General features: G+C 53.0%; 1 protein-coding gene across 3 annotated transcripts in view; it reads right to left on the reverse strand.

The window, feature by feature from the left end:
- Positions 1-2,038: 2,038 nt before the first annotated feature.
- Positions 2,039-22,161, reverse strand: part of CHKA (choline kinase alpha) — a 70,888-nt gene continuing 50,765 nt past the window's right edge. For 2 of the 3 annotated variants that reach the window (XM_055091740.1, XM_055091739.1), the window contains 9 exons: positions 19,114-19,227; positions 15,289-15,422; positions 14,791-14,895; positions 13,723-13,781; positions 12,016-12,103; positions 11,507-11,615; positions 8,615-8,721; positions 6,916-6,997; positions 2,044-3,486 (listed from right to left, as the gene is read on the reverse strand). In XM_055091740.1, coding sequence (XP_054947715.1) covers positions 3,427-3,486; positions 6,916-6,997; positions 8,615-8,721; positions 11,507-11,615; positions 12,016-12,103; positions 13,723-13,781; positions 14,791-14,895; positions 15,289-15,422; positions 19,114-19,227 — 858 coding nt within the window. In that variant the 3' untranslated portion in view covers positions 2,044-3,426. Of the gene's footprint in view, positions 3,487-6,915; positions 6,998-8,614; positions 8,722-11,506; positions 11,616-12,015; positions 12,104-13,722; positions 13,782-14,790; positions 14,896-15,288; positions 15,423-19,113; positions 19,228-22,161 lie in introns of all 3 variants that reach the window. The other variant, XM_024133122.3, reaches the window with a different exon arrangement.

Here is a 22,161-nt window from a genome sequence, read left to right on the forward strand (position 1 = left end):
TGCCCCTGGGAACCTTTTGGTTGGATGGACAGCATGCCAGCCTCTGTGCCCGTCTCCCTTACGTCTGTCTCTGCAGCTGAAGTTGGTGTGGGGTGGGGGAAGGTGGGAGCCACTGGCCTACGATCTGGGGCCTCAGGATGTCAGGAGAGGACCCACGAGCACATCTGCAACGATCCCAGACTCTTGGGGTGAAGGGGGGCAGAACTAGGACCAGGGAGGGCTGTTTCCAGTACACTCTAGCTCAGAAAGATTGTCCTCCCAGGCTGGGCCAGGGGGAGTGAGCTCCCCATCCTTGGGGATATGCAAACTGGCTGTACGATGATGTCTGGGCTAGCCTGGGTATGGAGGGTGATGCCTGGCACCAGCCGGCCAATATTCTCACGTCCCTGTGCTGGCGCTGGCCCCCGGCACTCAAGATGCTCTGCAGCAGAGAGCAGCCTGGGACACCTGAGCCGGACCCGGCACTCCACGTGGGACAGTGGTGTCACACCCAAGGCCACCTTCCCGCAGACAAGGGCAGAGGCTCGTCCAGGGCACCCTGAGAATTGCCCAGGGCTCTGAAGCTCAGAAAAGGGCAGAGCCGGACTCCAGGCCCTGCCTCCCCAGAGGCCAGTCTTCCCCCATCCCTCCCTGGTGGGCAGCCCTGCTCCCAGGCCATCCTTCCGCTGGTGGGAGGGAGGTGGCATCCTCGGGCCTCTCTGGTCTGGGTCCCACCACCGGCTGAGTGGCAGAGCCAGTGCTTCTCAGAGGCCTCGTTTTCTCCTGCTGAGGAGCTGCCAAGCGGTTCTTCCGGCTGGAGGCCCCGGGAACAAAGGCTGCCTTGAAGGCAGAGACGTCCTGGGCGCCGCGAGCCGGGAGGCCTGGCCCCGTCACCGTGGCTCTCGTCTGGCCCGCTGCCGGGAGGAGCCTGTCCCTCCAGAGCCCAGGGCTGCCCCGCTCAGGGCCCCCAGATGCTGGGCTGGGGTATGAGGGGCTGTCTGGCTGCGGTATGACACGCCTGGCAGGGACTTGGCTCCAAGAAACGTTGAGAGCAGTGTCTGGTTAGGAACAGAGGGAGCAGTGTGCGTCTCAGGATCTGGCCCAAGCTCAGGGCTCCAAGCTCTGCCTTCCTGGGGAGCAGGGCTGTGCAGAGACTTGCAGGGTGGGGCAGGTGAGGGGAACGGTAAGCAGGTGCTCAGCGCCGAGAACGTGGCATGTTTCAGGGGTGGGCGGCAGGTGTGACCCCAGGGAGACGCTTTGACGCGTGGACGGCTGGCAGCCTGGCTGGAGAGGGCTGGTTGCTGTGGAACCAGCATGCGCAAAGGCACTGGAGGGGGCGCCCCTGGGGCGTGGGGGTCACGTCAGGAGACACAGGGACGGGGGGGTCACCTGCACTGGGGACAGGCCTGCTCCGCGAGCGAGCGTAAGGTCTAATCCAGGTGGAAGGCTGAAAGAACAGATGGGCATCCCAGGAATTCCACATACAGAGAATGAAAGTGACACCAGCCAGGGGATGTGAGGGAGCCTGACCCCAAAGCCGCCTGGCAGAGGAAAGCGCGAGAGGGTCTGGCGTCTTGGGGACGAGAGAGGCTGGGGGAGGGGGCGGGCAAGGCCGGTCGGGCCCTGTGGGCACAGGCAGGACCTGGGAGCTGTGTTCTACGATCTCACACACAGGGCAACAGCATCTAAGGCTCAGTTTATTTATGTATCTATTTTAAATTTTTTATTTTTGGCTGCACTGGGTCTCCATTACTGCGCGCGGGCTTTCTCTAGTTGCGGTGAGCTGGGGCTGCTCTTTGTTGCGGTGCGCGGACTTCTCACTGCGGGGGCTTCTCTTGTTGCGGAGCACGGGCTCTAGGCGCACGGGCTTCGGTAGTTGTGGCTCGCGGGCTCTAGAGGGCAGGCTCAGTAGTTGTGGCGCACGGGCTTAGCTGCTCTGCGGCACGTGGGATCTTCCCGGACCAGGGCTCGAACCCGTGTCCCCCGCATTGGCAGGCGGATTCTCAACCACTGCGCCACCAGGGAAGCCCCTAGGACTCAGTTTTATTGCTTGGATATCATAACACACTCACCTGGTTAAGACTTTCGGTGTCTAGAAGGCCGGGCAGTGGAAAGTCTCCCTCCTGCCCTGGCCCAGCCGTTCAGTTACCTCCCGGACAGCCCAGTGTTCCCCTCCCTCCTCCTGCCCAAGGGCTTTGCCTCCGGAGCCGGGTGGACGCACCGGAGACCTCCCCGAGACTAGGGATGCATCCGAGGGTGACAGCAGAGGATGATGGGCTTTTACCTTTTTTATTGTTTGTATAGTACAGTCTTTGTGGTAGCAGGAATGTATGCACAAAAAACAATTCAAATAAGAGTTCAGAGTGGAAAAAAAAAAAAAAAAGAATTTATCCCAAAGGACTTTTAATACATACGGATTTCACAGCTATACTCTATCCCCGCCCCTATACTCCACATACGGGCTGCGGTTTCCCACCAGAACGACCACATGAGGTACACCGGGGAGCAGTGAGGGCAAGGCTTCCCGCCCGCAGCCCAGCACCGGGGCGGCAGGAGGCTTCCCTGGGGCACGACCATGCCTGGGGGCGGGCAGCCGGCCCTGTCACAAGAGCCCAGCTCCAGGCTGAGCAGAGGTGGCGGGGAAAAGGCTGCAGAGTGTGGGACAAAGCAGCCCGCTCCCTGCCAGGAAAGCCGACTGGGCCGGGGGCGGGGGGGCATGTGTGTCCACATGTCCCCGTGCAGCCCGCTGGCCCTCTGTGGCCACGCCCACTGCCTGCCCCAGGGCCAGGGTTAGTAAAGCACTTTCAGTTAGAGGGCGTGGCGGGGCTGCATCCAGTTAGGGTGAGATTCATCCGAGATTCACCGGCAGAGGGAAACGCGGACGGACGACAGGGAGCGGGCGGCGGGCGGCCAGTCACCCCCGCCTCCGGGCACCCCGCACCTCGGGGCCGGTCTGCGTCTCCCAGGACCCCGGTCAGGCCGCGGGGCATCGGCAGTGTCGCCGCCCACTCGCCGCCCCACACACCCGTTACCCACGGGAAGCCCGGTCAGCACTGTTGACCAGCGCGGTCATTAACATCCTTGAAAGAGCAACATTAACCAAAAAGGCACCTGCAGTGACACTGCTTACTCTTGCTGTTTGCCCCACCTGACTGAAGTAGAAAATGCCTTCTCTAGATTAAGGGGGTCTGAGATGTTGCACTATTGCACTAGTGCACTATAATTCTGCTTCCTGATCTCAGGTCAGAGTCCTAGTGAAATCGTAAACGAGGTATGACATAAATGTTCCTCAATTTTAATACAGTCTTTCGCATCACACACATCTGTGTTCGGCAGCGAGACGTCCGAGCCTTCTTGCTGCAGGTACAGTAGTCGGAGCACAGAGGGACGCTCGGGCTTGGCCGCCCCCGCGCAGTCCAGGGAGGCAGCGCAGGCAGGCCTCCCCAGTCACACCCCAAGCTTCCTCTTCTGGTCGAAATAGGCGTCGAACCTGGCTTGGGCATACTCCTAGGAGACAGAAGGAAGAGGGGCCTCACCAAGGGTCCCGCCCGCCCCCCGGCACAGAGCAGAGCAGAGCAGCTCTGTGTGCTGCAGGCCATCCAGGAGCCGCGCTGCTCTCAGGACGGTCCTCTCCCGCTGGCAGCTGCCCCGGTCACCGCCTTCCCTTTACCCTCAACGTCCCCCGCTCGATCAGCTGCGCCGGCCCGGCCCTGCCATCCCAGACGGGAGACGGGACTTCTGTCTGTGTATCTGGTGCAGCATGGTTCACCGACTCATTCACCTTGAACGCTACAGACGCAGACTGACGGGCACAACGGAGGCTTCTCTGTCAAAGCCCAAGGTCCCTGGGGCGTTAGCAAGTGTAGACAGACGGCAGGTGCCACCTGTTTGCTGCAGCACGATTACTAAAAGGACACCAGGAGGGAAGTGAGAAAACCTGGCCAGCCACCGGGCCCCTGGGTCCCTTCCCCCGTCTGCCCACCAGTGTGCGGAACACAGTCTCTTAAGGACCACTCCAAATCGAAAAGTCTGCAGTGCTAACTGCCAAGATTACAACGTCCCTTCAAAGAAAATCAACGCTGAGGTATAATTTATATACCACAAAACTTAACTCATTTAAAATGTGTGGTGTTCACTAATGCACACACCTAGCTCAACACCAACACCACAATCACCCTCAAAGTCCTCCTGGGTCTCTGCAGTCAAGCCCACCAGATCGCGACAGAAAGCTTCCACGTGAATGTAATCATCCGCTACGTCCCCTCTGGTATCTGGCTTGTGTCTAAGACATATCCACACTGCCGTGGGCGGCAGTGTTCGTGGCTGAGTAGTTTTCCATGATACGGCTCCAACATAGTGTGTTCACCCATTCATCTGCTGATGGGCATGTAGGTTCTTTTCCAGTTTGGGGCTACTGAAAATAAAGCTGCTGTGAGCCCTTGAACACAAGTCTTGGCGTGGAAATAGGCTTTCATCTCTCTTGGATCAATACCAAAGAGAGGGACTGCTGGGTTGTATGGTAAGTGTGCGTTTTAACTTTTAATTTTATTGAAGTATAGTCGATTTAAATTTACTTATTTATTTATTTTGGGGGCTGCTCTGGGTCTTCGCTGCTGCGCACGGGCTTTCTCTAGTTGCGGCGAGCGGGGGCTACCCTTCATCGCGGTGCGCTTCTCATCGTGGTGGCTTCTCATCACGGTGGCTTCTCTTGTTGCGGAGCACGGGCTCTAGGTGCGCGGGCTTCAGTAGTTGTGGCTCGAGAGCTCTTGAGCACAGGCTAAGTAGTTGTGGCGTGCAGGCTAGTTGCTCCGCGGCATGTGGGATCTTCCCGGACCAGGGCTCGAACCCGTGTCCCCTGCATTGGCAGGCGGATTCTTAACCGCTGCGCCACCAGGGAAGTCCCAACTCTATAGGTTTCTGATTATGAGTTCAACTTATTTAATAACTATATGGCCATTTCTTAAGTCAGCTTTGGTCATCTGTATCTTCCAAGGAATTGGCACATTTCAGGCAGGTTGTCAAATCTGCGGGCAGAGTTGTTCATCATCGTCTTCTACTTGAACATCTATAGAGTCTGTAGTGATGGCCTCTCTTTGTACCCGGTTTTGGTAATGTTTGTCTTCTCTTTTCTTTCTTGCTTAGTACAGCCAGAGGTTTATAAATACTTTTGTGGTATCATTCATTTTCTCTATTTTTTTGTCCATTTTATATTTCAATGATTTCTGCTCTTACCTTCATTCTACTTCTATCTACTTTGGGCTTAACTGGTTTTCCTCTTTTCTAGCTTCTCAAGGTAGCAGCTTATATCACTGGCTTGAGAACTTTCTTCATATCCAAGACAACATTTAAGCTGCAAAGCCGTAAGTTTCCAAATGCTGCTTTAGCTGCATCCCACAAATTCTGGTATGTTGTGTTTTTATTATAATTCCAAATATTTTCTAATTGTCCTTGTAATTTCTCATTTGATTCAGGGTTTATTTAGAAGTATACAGTTTAATTTCCAAATAATTGAGAATTCTCCAGATATTTTTGTGGTTACTGGGTTACTGATTTCCAATTAAATTGCACTGTGGTCAGAGAACTTACTCTGCAGTAAATTTGAGGCCTGTTTCACAGCCCAGCCTGTGGCCCATCGTGACGAAGACTCCACGTTCTCTGAAAAGGATGTCTGTCCTGCAGCTGTTTGGGCTGCACACGTGTTCGTCAGGTCGAGCTGGCTGGGGTGAGGTTCAGGTGTCCACCCTGCCTGTGGCAGGGTTTCTCGGGTCCACCCGCTACCTAGAGGTGTGCAATCTACTTGGTGAATGTGCCCCTCTTTCCTTTCAGCTTTGTCACTTTTTGCTCTATGTCTTTTGTTTCGGTCTGTTTTGTTTTGGCCGTGCTGTGCGGCCTGTGGGATCTTAGTTCTCTGACCAGGGATGGAACCCGTGCCCGCTGCAGTGGAAGCGTGCAGTCTTAACCACTGGACCGCCGGGGAAGTCCCTGCTCTGTGTCTTTTGAAGAATTCAGGGGCACACACACTGAGGGTCTATGTCCTGCAGATGAAGTGATGCCTTCACTAGGATGCAACGCCCTTCTCTACCTTCGGTGGTTTTCCTTCTCTGAAGTCCATTTTGTCTCACAGTAACATCTAACCATGCATGACTCCAAATCTGCTTTAAAAATCCAAATTTCCCCTTCTTTTGCCTAAGAGCATCTGTGCATTACCAAACCTGCCTAGAAGCAGAAACCATCCTCACTGAGAACCGAGGAGAACAAAATGCACCAGTCCTTTCCCACCACCTGTCCCAAAGCAAGGTGCTCACTACACCCGTGTGTACCCCTGCCCCAGGAGACCCCCAACCACTCGCTACGGAGCAAAGTAAAATGCCGAGGACAGCGCCTAGGTTAGAATAAAAAGACAGCCTGGTTTGGTACAAACCTGCTGCACCAAAGGGGGTCTAACTCAATCAGCACCAGCTTCCAACTCTTAGGTCGGGTGCTGTAGGCCAGAGGATGGGGTGATAACAGGTGAATAAAACAAGGCACGGTAGGTACCCCCACCCCCATTCCTTCACTCAGTGTCCCTTCTGTCAGAAGGGACTGAGGTCGGGGCTGGACCTCAAGGGTCTGGATTTCTACATCCCCCATCAGAACCACAGGACCACAGAGCACTTCTCTGAAGCAGCGGAGGCGGGACCTGCTGGCCCTGGGAGTGAGGGCAACTTCCACAGGCAGACACAGCATCAGCAAAAGTGGCTTCAATTATGCAGCCTTCCTTTCTCCCTCAGCTTCCCCGGGGGGAGCCCGCTGTCCTGGTGCTGGTCACCTGGTTCAGGTATTCGGAGGGGAACAGGTAACCCCCTGGAAGGAACAGGCATTTACTGCCGAGCATTCACGTACATGGAAGCATTTCTTTCCTGGGAGCAGAAGAGAAAAACCACCCCCAAAACATACCATGTACCCAAATTCAATGGATGAAATCTTGGCCTGTACGATGGACCAAAGTCCCCAGAAGAAATGGGACGCAAGGGCAAACCTGTAATTACAAAAGCAGGAAATGCACATGAGATGTGTGGGACCAGTTGGAGGAGCGATGATGTCACTTCCTGCCAGATGGACGTTCTAGCTCATCTGGGTGCACACTGTCTGCCTTGGCCGACCCAGTGGGACGGTATTCCCCAGCCAGCCACAGGGCAGCGGGGGGCCACAGCCGTGCTCGCCCCACTGCGGGCCAGTGACCTTGCAGGTGTGAACACCCCGACTCCCTGTCCCTGGCACACGGAACGACACTCGCAGGACCCGCCCGGAGGCCTCAGTGGCCGCTGCTGGCGAAGCGTGGGTCACACGGGGAGAGAAACCCTCTGCCACGCGTGTGAGCGCACAGCCTCGGCGGCCCCTACCCCACCAGCAACAGGTGGAGGAGAGCGCGGGCCTCCGGACAGCCTGCTGCCGTTCCCCATCCCCCTCTCCCCCGGAAGTGAATCAGGAGGGTGTGGCCAGGTCCCCACCTCTAGGCTGTGCCATCCTCCTCTTCACTGCGAATCCAAGTTCTTCTCAAAACAACGAAGATAAAGCTCTAATTCAGGAACGAGGGCTTCGGGGCCCTCACCAGACCTGACTCTGCTTCTCTTCATCCCTGACCCACTAGATCCCCTGGTGCTACCCTTTCTGTCTGGGTCTCCTCCACCTCCGCTTTCCTATTTCCATCCGATCAAGAACCAGGGAGGGAAGCTCTCTCGTGCAGGTGGAGCTGAGGGGCCGCCGGGGTGGCCTCAGCTCAACGAGAGGACTGTGGACAGTTCCGAGGACACCAAGGAGGTGCTCTATGCCGAGGGAGGAGGGCCACAGTCACTCAAACCGTCACTGTTAACAAATAATCTCAGGGAAGACCCCAAAGATTAGGAATGAGTCAGGCCTCGTGACCAAAGAGATGAGTGAGTGTGAGCACACAGCGATCTAGACCTCTGCGGAATCTGGAGCTTTCTCAGCCCTGCTTTGGCAGCTGTTGAGAACACAGATTTTTAATTCTTTTCTAGGAGAACCATGTTACTCGGTGGCACCCAGCTCTCCAGGAGCACGAGTGAGAAGAGTGAGCAGGCCCCGGTGGCAGCGGCTGTGCAGCAGAGTCCGCGGCGGGGATGAGGGTTCGGAACGCCACCCACGTGCCCTGACCTAGTGCACAGACCCTGCTCTCCTCACTGGCCGTGTGCTGAAATCGGGGGGATCCGAACACACTCAGCCACGTGGACAAGAACCAAATGTTCTGTTTTTGACAAAGTACAAGACCTCGAGATGTATAGTCGTGAGGGAGCTCCTAAAATACTCCTGTTTGCAAGGAGGCATCCCAAGTACGCACTCTAAAGAGGGAAGCTATTGTTACAAACCGACAAAGGAAAAAAATTACCTACGCCCTGACCTAGTGCACAGACCAGACCCTGCTCTCCTCACTGGCCGTGTGCTGATATCGGGGGGATCCGAACACACTCAGCCACGTGGACAAGAACCAAATGTTCTGTTTTTGACAAAGTACAAGACCTCGAGATGTATAGTCGTGAGGGAGCTCCTAAAATACTCCTGTTTGCAAGGAGGCATCCCAAGTACGCACTCTAAAGAGGGAAGCTATTGTTACAAACCGACAAAGGAAAAAAATTACCTATTGACTTCAAGCAACATTTCTTCTTCTATAACGGACTTTTCTTCATTACTGAGGTTTTCAAATTCATTTTGGAATGCAGCCAAGTAATTGGAAATGAAATGGAGCTTTAAAAAAAAGCAATGACATTAGGATCAATGATGGTTAAAAACAGATGATGTCAGTGCTGTCACGAAGCGCACACGTCAAGCGTGACTCTTCCGGACATCAGCGAAGCCCGCCACCCTACTCTGCCCAGGGGCGTGGTCCAGGGAGCTCACCCACCCGGCTGGGATCACCGGGTTACAGTCAGAGAACTAATGGACTCGATGCCGTACTGTCGGCAAGACCACTCCTGCTTCTGCAGGAAGTAATTTAGGTAGAGTTGTTCTTTCTAACTCACGCTCCTGTCTTCCACTGACCGCAAAGCAGGGCCAGCCTACTCCACACCTCCCCAGCCTGGCTGGTGCTCCACGCGGTGCTGGCACGAGGCACCAGGGCACCCTGACTGACGTTCGTCAGCAGACGCTGCCTCAGGGCAGGCGCCGGACCAGGCACTGTGAAGGGGCCTTCCACCCCTAAGATGCTGTGATGATTTCCACACTTACGTCCATAAACTGGCAGCGTCTGATTCTGGTTTGGAGAAGACACAGTTTACCCTAAGGTTCTACCAGGTTGCACGTTGAGCCTACATATGAATTAGGATTTATGAGAGCCCTTGTTCTTCACTATTTCATACCATATCAAAAGGCAACAGAACACAGCCAACCTCGGCTTGTTTGCTTTTGTAAAGAAGAAAACAGCCATCAGTCTTTCTTCCCTGTAAGAACCCTTGCTACCTGGTTACCCGGCTGGAAGGCACTCCCCACCCTCTCCCTGTGTCACCTCTTCCATCTTCCTGCTCTAAAATCGGCTTTCTTACACTACGCCCCCTCCTCCACCAGAAAGCATCATTCAAGATCAAGCACTGCTCTAGGCAGGGGGCCGTAGATTCTGAAGTAAACCTGGCACAAAAAAAGATGACTGCTGATACCTATTAAATTCTGTGTAACAGGCACACTCCCCACAACAAAATAATTTTTGCAGATGAGAAAACTGAGGCACAGAAATAGTACGTTACAACCAGCAGTGGCAGATTTGGGATTCAAATCCAGGCCCGTTAGTTTTTAAAACCCATGCTTGAACCACCACCCTCGATGGTTTAATTTCCTGGAGACCCTAAACGCTGAAGGTGGCAAATGAAGATAGAAAATTTGAAGAGATTGAAACCCTAAGAAAGTGGTAATTAGTGACCCTCCCTCCCGCAAAAGTTCTAGGCCCACATGGTTTTATGGGCAAAGTCTACCAAACTTTCAAACAATACCATCTTAGATAAATTTGTTCCAGAAAATAAAAAGGGACACTCAACTCATTTTGTAAGACTAGTATAATTTTTATTCCAAAAGCAGGTATGAATAATTTTTTAAATGAACATTAAAGTCCTGTTTCACATATATGCATAGATGTAAAACTCCTAAAATAAGAAACTGCCTAACTGGATCCAACAGAGCATTACAAAAGAACGTTAACTCATTCAAATAGTTTATTTCAAGAATTTCAGTACTGTTTAACATTTTAAAACACTTCAATGGATTAAAGACAGAAAAGCATGAGATTACCTCAGTAGATACAGACAGGGTATCTGATAGAGACCAACACCTGTATGTGATTTTAAAACCTCTCAGAAAACAGGAATGGAGCTTCTTTACATTTCCACTGCTGGGCAGTGTTGGGGGTTACACAGCTCTGCCTTCCACTAAAATGAAATCTGTCTTCTTACTGAAAATCTCCCCTTACTGGTTTGAGAGTTCTCATGTCTGGAGCTGCCTGCCCAGGGTTTATAAAAGCCTAATTTCTTTGCGGCATGGCAGGAGCCTGAAGCCTGCTGTGTGTCCTCCTCCCTGGGCTCAACAGCCCCATGTTCCCCCACCCTTCCTACCCACACAGCTGGGACCTGGGGTCCAAAACCTCCCGGTCACTCTGCTCTGGACACACTCAAGGCCATCAGGTCTGCCTGGAAATGAGGCCAGAAGAGAGCAGCCCAGGTCTGGCCACACGGCAAGTCTGTATTTGAACGGCTGCCCTTGAGCGTAGCCACCTGCTGGAGCCTCTCACCACGCCCAACTCAGGCAGGTGCTCGAGAAACATCTCCTGAGTGAGCTACTGCAGCAACTGACTGCATCCCTGTCCTCACCCCCGGCCCCTGGGAAACGTTCTGACCAGGTGAGGATCCCGGGAGAAGGGATGTCGGGCAGCAGGGCCGCCCAGCGCGGGCGGAGCTGCTGCCCTGCAGGGCTGGCAGAGGTGGGCGCGGTGCCCCTCTCCCCAGCCTGCTAGCTTCTGCATCACTACGTACTTATCCTCAACCCAAGGCTTCGGCAGAGGCTGAAGAATGGAATAGAGGGCTTCCTGGGGAGGGATTCCCACAGGACTGATTCTCCAGTCACTGGACTCCCATAACCCAGGACAGGAAAGGGGACTGTGAGCTCTGCAACAGCTACTGAACCACGGTGCCCACAAGACTACTTCTGCCTGCACAGAGTGAAACAAACAGAGGAAAGTCAGTGATCCCCAAAAGAAGGCCGGAGAGCAGGACGGAGGCTGGGCTTTGGGAAAACACTAGAAGGGATTACGAAGGAGGCTGTGCTCCTCTCTGACTGGATGCAGGTTTACCTCTGGCACAGGGCTTTAAAAAGGCTGGACTCAAATACCGAGTCTGTATCTTGACACAAAACAACATTGTAAAGCAAAAGGACCTGCTTAACCAACTCCATGGTTTTAAAAGTAAAGCTGTAATCATCTCTGACTGGGTAAAACTGAGGTATGTGATTTACTTCTCGGCAAGTGTACTGAATACAAGCACGAGTCTCCTACCTGTTGCTTCCTGGTGGGATACTTCAGGATGTTTGCTCTGAAAAAAGGATACTTTTCATAATTATAATCGTACATCCATTCACAGAAATGATTCCCAATGTCGAATCCCCTGAAAAAGAGCGAGAGGCACAGAAAATGAGGCAGCAGCCCCGCTGCGAGCCCCCCGCCGACGCCGGGGTCCCGAAAGCATGACTGCTTCAGCGACGGGACAGACCAAAGCACCCTGGCGCGCTGTCTGGGGCAACTGCTCAGGAGTGCCATCCTGCAGTCAGTGCTTTGGTGAAGCCAACGGAAGGCCAAGCTCTGGATTCTGAGGACCTGGCCCCTGCTCCCCACTGATGCAGCTGAGAACAGGCTGCGCTGCCCCATCGCGGCCGCTAGGACAGAAAGTGCTGGCCTCCAGGGAGGAAACTTCCAACTAAGGATGGTACCGTGACCTACTTTCTCCTTTGTTTCGCACACATATTAAAATACTAACAGAATACTGAAATAAAAACACTTGACGTTACCTGTAGTTGTAACTGCTGTATTCAAAGTCGATGAGCATCAGTTTCTGGTTTTCAGAATTCTCCCTGCCTTCCAGCAATAAGATATTACCTGCAAAAAGGTTTGGATGACACGACCTTTGCTCTGGGCACCTTCTGTCATCGAAGGCGCAGCTCTCCAACCGCAGAGCCCAGGGTGGTTCTGATCCTGTCAGGGCATCCTGACCACGCGGCGAGCAGACGTGGCCCCGAGTCACGGGACGGGGCGACAGGGTGCCGGGAGCAGCACTGACCTGGGAGGCCTGGCCCCAGAGCCCTGTTGCCAGCAGCCTAAGAGCAGCGTGGCCCTGGGCTCCCCGGCATCTCCACACGGGGGCAGGAAGGGAAAGGTCTGCTCGGCACCCCGGAGCTCTGGCACCCCCAGCAGCCCCGAGGCGGGCAGGGCTGTGGCCCCCAGCTGGGAAGCTGGGTCCTGGTGTCCACACAGGCCCCACTGCTTTGCCCCCAAGGAAGAGAGCACAGACAGCACTCCCACGACCATATTTCCCCCTTAAGGCTGAATTCTGGGCAGAAGGGGCTTGGCTGCCAGACTGGCCCCCCAGGCACATGCTCGGAGAGCCCCACACTCTACCCGACGTGCTGCATCTCTCACGGTGGCGCTGGCGGTGGGCTCTGCCGAGCCAGGTTCAAGGCTTTTCGGCACACATCGTCCGTTTCCGGGAGCCATTAATAGGAGAACCGGGGCCAGACCCAGTGTCCAGCTCCTGCCCCCTCCACGCTCTCCCCGCGTTGCCGTCGCCGGCGGGGGCCTCCCTCGGCCCGTCGGTGACGTCTGGGCCATTCGCCATCACCCGCTCCACACACGAGGCTGTGGCTAACTTGGCCACACCCTGCTTGACCTGACTTGCCCAGCGATCATCAGCTAATTAGTAACAGGTATTCTGGCTCAAACTAACATCTCACTGATGGCAAGTCTTCACCAGGGACTGTTCTCAAAATTAAAAACAAGCCGTAGAGCCTGGAAAGGGCCCGAGGGTGGACCTCAGCGAGCTGCGCTGGGCAGGATGAGGACAGCAAGGCAAAGCCAGGCACCACGGCAGTATCGGGGGGAGGTGCCCGGCCGGATGGGGCCTCTGACGAAACTGTTATGTTTGAAATAACACCGGGTAGAGTCTGGTTACAGTAAGGGGTACACGGGAGTGCAATTTTTAAAGCAGAGAAACCCGAAGTCATTAGAAGCATGTGAGCCAATGCTGAGAGAGAAGGGGGCTCTGACCAGTGTGGTGGGCTGCAAGGTGCAGAAGGCAAGGGCCCCCGGACTGGTCGAGGAGGCCATCTTACTCTTTAATGCCTTTCAGATTGACAAAGTCAATTGACATGTTTACCGAAAGGAGTTAAACACTGAACAAATATGTGACTTCGTTTATCCCAGCTCTCGGTTTAGTGGATATTCTCACATTTTTTCTTACAGAAATGGGAGGATACCCTAAACGTTTTTCTAAAACTTGCTTTTTCTCCTCTTGATGTATCCCGGGGTTTTTCTGTTGGTTTGTATAAAACTCGACCTCACTCTTTTTAATTTTCACACAACACTTCGTGCACGGCTGTGCCGTAATTCCATGTACCCAACCCTCTCTTCATGGGCACCTGGCATTTATCACACACACTGGAGGGAATCTTCTCAGTAGACACACGAGCCCCATCTTCAGCATAACAGGCAGCAGTTCTTACCTTCCTGACAGTCATTGTGACAAAACACGACTGGAGATGGAGTGGATTCAAGTAATAATCTGGAAAAGGAAGGTTTTGCTGTTACTTCTCACCCTTTCAGCTCCCTCCCATGGCAGGACCTCTGCACACGCTCTCCCCGCTCCGGGGGACCCCCCTCGGAGCCGTCTGACCTCAGACCCCAGGCAGAGCCCTCTGTGTCAGTCTAGTTTTTTTTTTCTTTTTTTTTTGTGGTATGCGGGCCTCCCTCAGCTGTGGCCTCTCCCGTTGCGGAGCACAGGCTCCGGACGCGCAGGCCCAGCGGCCGTGGCTCACGGGCCCAGCCACTCCGCGGCATGTGGGATCCTCCCAGACCGGGGCGCGAACCCGGTTCCCCTGCATCGGCAGGCGGACGCACAACCACCGCGCCACCAGGGAAGCCCTGTGTCAGTCTGTTTTGACCTCTGGTTTCCTTCATAGCTCTCATCACAACCTGACATTTTTTTATTTACTTATTTTCTCTCTCTTCTAACAAAAGAGAAGCGCTCCTTGCAGACTGTCTTGGTCACATCTTCTCAGAGCCAATCCTGATGCTGGCTCAGCAGACACTCAAATATGTGAGTAGTTAAAGGTGGAAATGCTGACACTCAGGCGACGGATGAAGGCTAGAAGCCTGCGTGCCCCCCGCACCCTGGAGACACCAGCGTAGCCTCTACTCAGAAACCAGCGTCAAGCTTCTTACTCCATCCCCTGCTAGCTTGGGCTCATCTGTTCCCCTCATCGGCTGACACTCGCTGGCCTGCCCCCATGGTTCTTGCTTTTTGTTTTTGTTTCAGAAAAAACCTACCGCCCTAGTCACTGACCAGGACTAGAATTCTGGAATTTTACTTCCTCCGTGAAGCCACTCATATAAAACTGTAATTCCAGACGACAGAATTAATCTGTTTAAACTCATCCCACAAAACCAATGTAAAACACCAAGGCTGAGGTGATGCTTCCTAACGTTCACTGAAAGCAGGTGTGGTGACTAAGAACATTTACATTTCTGGACAGATGTACTTACTAAGTTAGGCAATGGAAGCAAACACTCACCTCAGGTTTTCTAGTTCCAAAGGCAGGTTGTAACCGAGGAATTTGTGGAGCTGCTTAACTTTGGAGTCCCCGGTAAATTTAATTCTCAGCACTTGATTCAGGTATCTTGCAAAAGAGGGAAACAAAGGATCAGTGCTCAATTCACCTAGCTTGCTTTTGGGGCTCTAGTTCACTGTAACCATGCAAAACCCGCAGGGCCCCTGACCCCAGACGGAGAGGAGGGAAGAGGGCCTGGGGTTCAGCACACTCTAGGATGTGGATTTTCTGCCCATCCAGCCTGTTCAGGAGCATTTCTGCAAACAGTCTTCGTTCCTGGTTCAGGAAGTGATTTTTACACACAAGAACAATTTATTCATGAGAAAATCATCACCAGCGGACAGCCCGTGCGCTGGCGGACCGGGGAAGGCCTCTGGCCCGCACGGCAAGCAAGAGGTGCTCCGGAGCCTCTGGGAGCCACCGGCGGGAAGCGAGGTGAGAGCCCAGCGGCTGATCACTTACTTTTCCATTGTTCCAAAAAGCCATTTTGGTTCCTTATTGAATGGCATTTTCATACCATGAAATCTGGCCATTTTCTCAGCTATTTCTGCAGAAATATCTGGCAAACTTAATTCTTCAGTGTCTAATCGCCGGCTCTGGAATTAAAAAGGGGAGTTAGAAAATGGCATTCATCCAGGTAACCTTGAAGTGTGAGATCACACAACCCTAGAGCTAGAAGCGTCTTTGTGGGGCATCTAAGTCTCACCCAGGGCACAAAATTCCTTCAGAATGGGCACTGTGCCCTGCAGACAGCACTTCTCAGGGAGGGGCAGGCCAGCCACAAAGGTCCATCTCACTGTGACAAAGTCCTTCTCACGCACCTACGGTCCCGCCCTTCCGCCACTCTACCCCACACTGCGGGGGGCTCCTCCCTGGGCTCAAAGCGCCGGGTCGTCAGCGGTTTATGCCGTGGCCCGCGTCCAGCTCCCCCATCGGCTCGGCCCTCCTCCCAGACACAAGCAGAGGGGCGCCAGGTGCTGGGGGCGAGGGTTTCCCACTCCTGCCCTCGGGGCAGCCTGGCACCCAGCCTGGCCCAGAGCAGGCTCTCAGGGCAAAGCCGACCAGGGACAGGTGTGGCAGGGGGCTTCCTCTGTCTTCTGCTAGTGCAGCCTGAGGCCACACTCGTCCTGTTTGTGCTTTCACGGCTACCCACGGGAGCACCTCCTAGCTTTTCCAAACCAACCACTTCCCTACCGAAACCCAAAGAGAGATTTTTCTGAGAATCCGAAGCCATACAGCAGAGGAGTTAAGAGTGAGTGTCCCCAAGTTAGAGAAACCCCAGCTCAAATTCTGGGCTTAACACTCATTTCAAAGCTACGTGGCCAAGGGTGTACTTTTATAGCTCTGTGCCTCGTTTTCCGGGTTCTGTAAAATGGGAACCAGGACATCAAGTCCCCGACAGGGTGCTCTGAACTAAAGCAGACGCTGCAGGCCAAGGCCCCGGGCCAGCACCCAGCCAGGGAAGTCTCAAAAGATGGCAGGTGCCTTGTAATTGGAGCTGAGAGCTCCCCAAAAGCATCAGGCTCAACCCTCCCCTCAACCCCAGAATCTCCCAAGTTATCAAGTCGCGACAAGGACAGGGAACTCGGCGTCTAGCGGCGGGCCACCAAGGACTCCTCAAGGCAGCTGGCGCAGCTTTCATTCGGCTCTGTTAAAAAACGCCTGGTTTGGCAACGGGGATAATTTAAAGCTAACGTGCTCAAAGGTGAACAAATCTTGGAATCCAAGTTCTTTTCCCAGCACAAAGAAATATGAGACTGACTACCATTCTCAGAGGTCGCTGCTCTCATGTGTCCGCTGGAGGACAGCCATGGGAACAGGTGAGATGGACTTCATCTCACCCCATTCAGCGGTCAAGGGTAAACCTGGAAACAACATACGCTATCAGGCTGAGCCAAATGGAATCGCTGTTTCTGGCGGGCAGAAACAGTTGAACGCTGGCAGTTTCATATGGTTCAACCTAGCATTTTAAGATAATTAAAAAAAAAATCTTTACTATGTTATGTAGTAAACGTGTACACGAGTACAGAACTTTAAAAGGAGAACAGGGACTTCCCTGGCGGTCCAATGGTTAAAGCTTCACCTTCCAATGCAGGGGGTGTGGGTTCGATCCTGGTGGGGGAGATAGGGGGCCAAAAAACCAAAACATAAAACAGAAGCAATATTGTAACGAATTCAATAAAGATTTTTTTAAAAAGTTAATAAAAAATAAATTACAAAAAAAACAAAAAAAAAAAAACAGAACAGTAACTATTCCACAACATAACCACCTATGTGCCCTGATCTCAAGGAGCTTTGTTTCTCCTCGAGACATTTCCATTACTCTAAGTTGTGTTCACTGGTCCTCTACCTTTTCTAAAAAGAGAAGTTTTATCACATGTGTATTTATTAAACAATTTGTACCTTGCTTTTTATTGGGCTTTATACGAATGGTATGATACCATTTGTATCATTTGCAATTTGGCTTTATCAATGTTATGTTTTTTAAGATGGATCCACGTTGGCACTTATAACCATTCTAAAATTCTTTCTAATACTTTTCTATCTCATTTGATTCTCATGCTACACAGATGTTACTGTCTTTAATGGGAAAACTATAAATAAAACTATAAATAAACTACAGGGATTTCCCTGGTGGTGCAGTGGTTAAGAATCTGCCTGCCAATGCAGGAGACACGGGTTGGAGCCCCGGTCCGGGAAGTTGCTGCGGAGCAACTAAGCCTGTGAGCCACAACTACTGAGCCTGCACTCTCAAGCCCGTGAGCCACAACTGCTGAGCCTGTGTGCCACAACTACTGAAGCCCGCGCACCAAGAGCCCATGCTCCGCAACAAGAGAAGCCACCGCAATGAGAAGCCCACGTACTGCTACAAAGAGTAGCCCCTGCTCACTGTGACTAGAGAAAGCCTGCGCACAGCAACAAAGAGCCAACGCAGCCAAAAATAAATAAATTTATATTTTTTAAAAAAAAAGAGAGAGAAAAAAAAACCTACAGCCAGCCGCCAGGGAAGAGACTGAAAGGACTCTTCCATATAGGGAGGTACATCCATTCCTTCAAACACACCCCAGGCTGGCAGCTGGCACACACGGCACCACGTGTGAACGAGAAGAGGGCACCCCGCCCCCTCCGGCCCCCGCTGGACGCAGGCCTGGCAAGCAGAGCACCCTGTCAGCCAGGGGTCCTTGTGCTCTGCACCGCCTGCACGACTGTACCGGGCGGCCCTGCACACCGAGGCCTCTTGTGGCCAAGACATCACATGAGGCAAGACATGAAGGCAGCAGCCCCTAGCCCTCAGGGAGCTCACACAGCTCAAGAAGGGGAGCCCTTCCACGAGCGGGAACACGGGCCAGCAAGGCTCGGCATCTCCACCCAAGTGAGCCGGTCACCAGGCCCAGAGGTGCCCCACACTCAACTTTATAGGGAGCTCTTGAGGCTCAAAGCCCTCTTCGGGGCTCGGGGCTCAGGGCACGGGGCACAGGGCAGGGGCTATGCACACAGAACTCTAAAGAGGCACACTGGCGGATGCTAGGGCAACACTAACAATGCCTCAGCACAGCAGGGAAGGGAAAACAGTCCTGACTCCGGCAAACAGAGGATCTGAGCAAGGCCTTGAAATGTGAGCAACTTGACAGGCACATGGGGGCAGGGGAGACAAGGGGAAGAACAGTGGTGGCGCCTGCAGGGCAAAGACCAGACACATGGCACAGTGCAGGCAGGGCCGCGTCTGCAGCGAGTTCTATAACCAAGGCCCAGAAGTTGTCAGGTTTCACAAACAGGCCTCCTCGGAGATTCTGGGGGTTCGGTCCCAGAGCAGCCCAGTAAAGCGACCGCAAGAAAGCGAGTCACGTGAACTTTTTGTTTCCCAGCGTGCACAAAAGTAACGTTTACACTATACTGCAGTCCATTAAGTGGCAATAACATTATGTCTCAAAAAACAATGTACATACCTTAATTTAAAAATATCTTATTGCTCAGAAATGCTAACCATTGTCTGACAATGCAGGGCCACCACAGACCTTCTATTTGTAAAAACCCAGCATCTGAGAAGCTCAGTTAAACAAGGTCTGCCTGCGTGTTTCTGAATGGATGAACGTATCTTTGCAGGAAAGACAGAGGTTTTGATGTAAATGCAAGAGAAATTTTGTTTCTCTTTACTTCTGTGATAACATAGGCCACATTTACTATTTCGGACCACAGCGCCTCGGGCTCCCGCAGTGACGGTGACGAGACAGACTCCGTCTTCTCGCTGTGGCTCCCGTCACCTGACCAGCCTTCCGCACATCTTACCGGGATAAACTGCTCCAGGCGGCCTTGGGGGAAGATGCCAAAGAGCTTTGGCCCCAGCGACCTCTCTGCGAGGATGGCAAACATAACGCTCTCCAGAACCATGGCCTCGGCGCCCTGAAACAGATGGCAACACGCCAGCCGGTTACTGGGTGTGGACCACGTGCCGGGCATCAGCAGTCCTTTCGCACGAGCCGTTTCACCCACTCCCACAGCAACCCTGACTGTGCACCATCATCGTTATTATTTTTACCAATTGTTGTTTTTATTACCACTGTCCCCACTTTAAATACGAAGAAACAGATCTGTAAACTTCAGGATCCATGCTGGCAAACATCACACTATATTGATGAGATTTAAAATTCAAGTTGAATTTAGGTCACTGGTTCCAAAAATGGAACAGTATCAATATTTTATCGCTTCTATTTATTTTAAAACTCATATGAGTCTCATCCTTGGCATCTTATCAAAGGTCACAACAATTCCATCCATTCTGGTGACGGTCGATCTGCTTTTCGGTCGAGAGTGCCCAGGGAAAGAAAATGGTTCAAAGGGCCCTCTGCCCATGAAACTGGCCTGCGGGGTCCGTGCCAAAGTGCACCCTAGCACAGGGAGCTCAAGGTTTCTGTTTTCTGCTCTTATCCCCAGTCTCCTCTGTCATTTAATGTTTGTCTTCTTGTCTACACCTCTCTGACGCTCCTACGTTCTGCCTTTAGTTACTCCTAATAACGAAGTGGGAAATTCAAATCCATTCCTTAGTCCTCTTCCCTTAAGCAAGAAATTACAGCTTAAGAGTTTCCATTGGTTGGGGTGAAGGGCGGGAAGGAGCCCTGTACCCAAGCGTCTTAAGGAGCTTCTACAGATGGAGCTTCTACGGTGATGTGTCGGGAGGGGCACCAGGTGTGGTCTGGAAACACTCTCAGGTGATTCTAGGTCACCCCTTGTTCAGAAAGGGGCCGTGGGGACGGGATCTCAGATAAACATTGCTCAATAAAACAGAGCTCTTTAAAATACACTCATTTTACCAAAATGGATGGAGAGACTTAGCAGGACAAACTCATCAGGCAGGGACATGATTCTAAAGTTGGCGAGAAGAAAACAAAAAGGAAAAAAGAAAAGCTACTTCCAAAGGACATGGGGCCACGTTAAAGTAAAAAGTAATTCAGTCACTTTTACATTTTGGGGAGAATGGGTTTGTTGGTAATCCATCCACCATCTTGTATAATCTCCACAATTATGATCTAACCATCATCACCTTGTGAGGCCCAATCTCTATTCACTAATTTGCAGTTCTGTACATATGACTGCTATGAACTGGACTGTGTCCTCCCAAAATTCAGAGGTTGAAGCCCTCACCACCAGTGCGATGCTATTTGGAGATGGGGCCTTTGGGAGGTGATGGATTTAAGTGAAGCCACGAGGGTGGAGCCCTAACGGGGTCAGTATCCCTACAAAAGGAGACCCTAGAGAGCCTGCCCTCTCTCCCTCTCTCTCAGTCTCCGTCTCCCTCTCTGCCACAGGAGGACACGGGCAGAAGACGGCATCTACAAGCCAGGAAGGGGCCGTCACCAGAACCTGGCCGTGTTGGCACCCTGCCCTTGGACCTCCAGCCTCCAGAACTATGAACAATAAACCCAGGTAGCTTTTTCTGGAAGCCCGAGCACACTAAGACAACGACAATCCAGACACAGCACTGATCTATCAAGTTAAAGGATTTTAGGAGGACTTCGACCAGACGGGTTTTATTTCTTAAACACTTAGAGAATGAGAACTAATTCCTAACAGCTCTATTGAGCTGGCAAAATGTTTTCACTCACTCATCTGACCTCATGGCAAACCCAGGCAGGAGGTACGGTCAGTGCTGGCCCCATTTACCTCAACTCCGGCCTCAGAGACACCCCACGGGAAGCGAACCCTCTGCTGCCGCCCGCCCAAGCGATCGGAGGCTGGCATCGTGGACGAGGAGGTGCCGGGCTCGGCCCAGACCAGGCCGTCTGCGGGCAGTGGCTCTTGGCAGCCCCTTGCCCTCTGTACAGCCTCCCACCTCAAAACTCCAACCCACTCTCCAACTGTTTCCGAAGAGTAGGATCGGGATCTCCTCTGTCCTACGTAGCCAGAATTTTGCCGGGATTAAAATTTGGTCTTTCAACCTTTTTCTGTGTCGAGTGACTAAGCTGGAGGGCACTGGGGTTGGCATATGTAAGACACACACATGCAGCCAATCCGAAATAGCCCTTTACGCCTGAAACGTCAAGTTCTAGACACAGATTTAATCCACAGTATGACTTCAGGAAGTGCACGTGGTGCCCACGCAGCGCAAAGTCTGCGGGGAGCTGACTTCACACGTGGCACCATCACTGGTACCCGGGCCGAAGCCACACTGTCCAGGATCCCCCAGAGCAGGGTCCACCCAGTGCCAGGATGGTGGAGAGAAGATGGAAAGAGACTTAAAGAACTTTCCAATTCTCTTCAGCACTGCTCTGCACACTGCGAACAAGAAATACCTTTGTTCTTCTGTGATACTGCAGTTCAATACTTATTCACAGTGGGGGCGGGGTGTGTGGAGGGAAGAATTTGGAGGAAGGAGAAGAAAGAAAACGCCAGGTCACAAGCAAGAAAGACGGGTAGGCTGCGAAGGACAGCAGGCGTCCCCAGGTCTCCACACCCTCAAGGAAAGCAGGCTCAGTGAAGGACGGGCGCAAGGGCGCGACCCGGTCCACCGCCCGCAGCACCCGGGCTCGGCCCCCACCATCCGCCCACGGCTGGTCCTGCTTTCTCAGGAGAGCAGCTCAATACCTCAGCTTGAAACGAATCACGGTGGCTTCAGAAATATTCATATATTCACCCCCCAAATATAACTTGGACATGTACTCTGTACCCGGCATGTGCTAAGCCCCAGGGAAACAATAAGAACAAGACACACGCGGCTGCTGCCCGGACAGAGCCTGCGTTCCAGGGACAGAAACGGCTGGACCCGAGCAGGGCCATCGGCAGCCTGGGGCAGCGCAGAGAGGCGCAGAGGGTATCCTGACGGAGCGTGACGGGGTGGCC

This window comes from Physeter macrocephalus, chromosome 16 (genome assembly GCF_002837175.3).
Source record: "Physeter macrocephalus isolate SW-GA chromosome 16, ASM283717v5, whole genome shotgun sequence".
Classification (NCBI taxonomy): Eukaryota; Metazoa; Chordata; class Mammalia; order Artiodactyla; family Physeteridae; genus Physeter; species Physeter macrocephalus.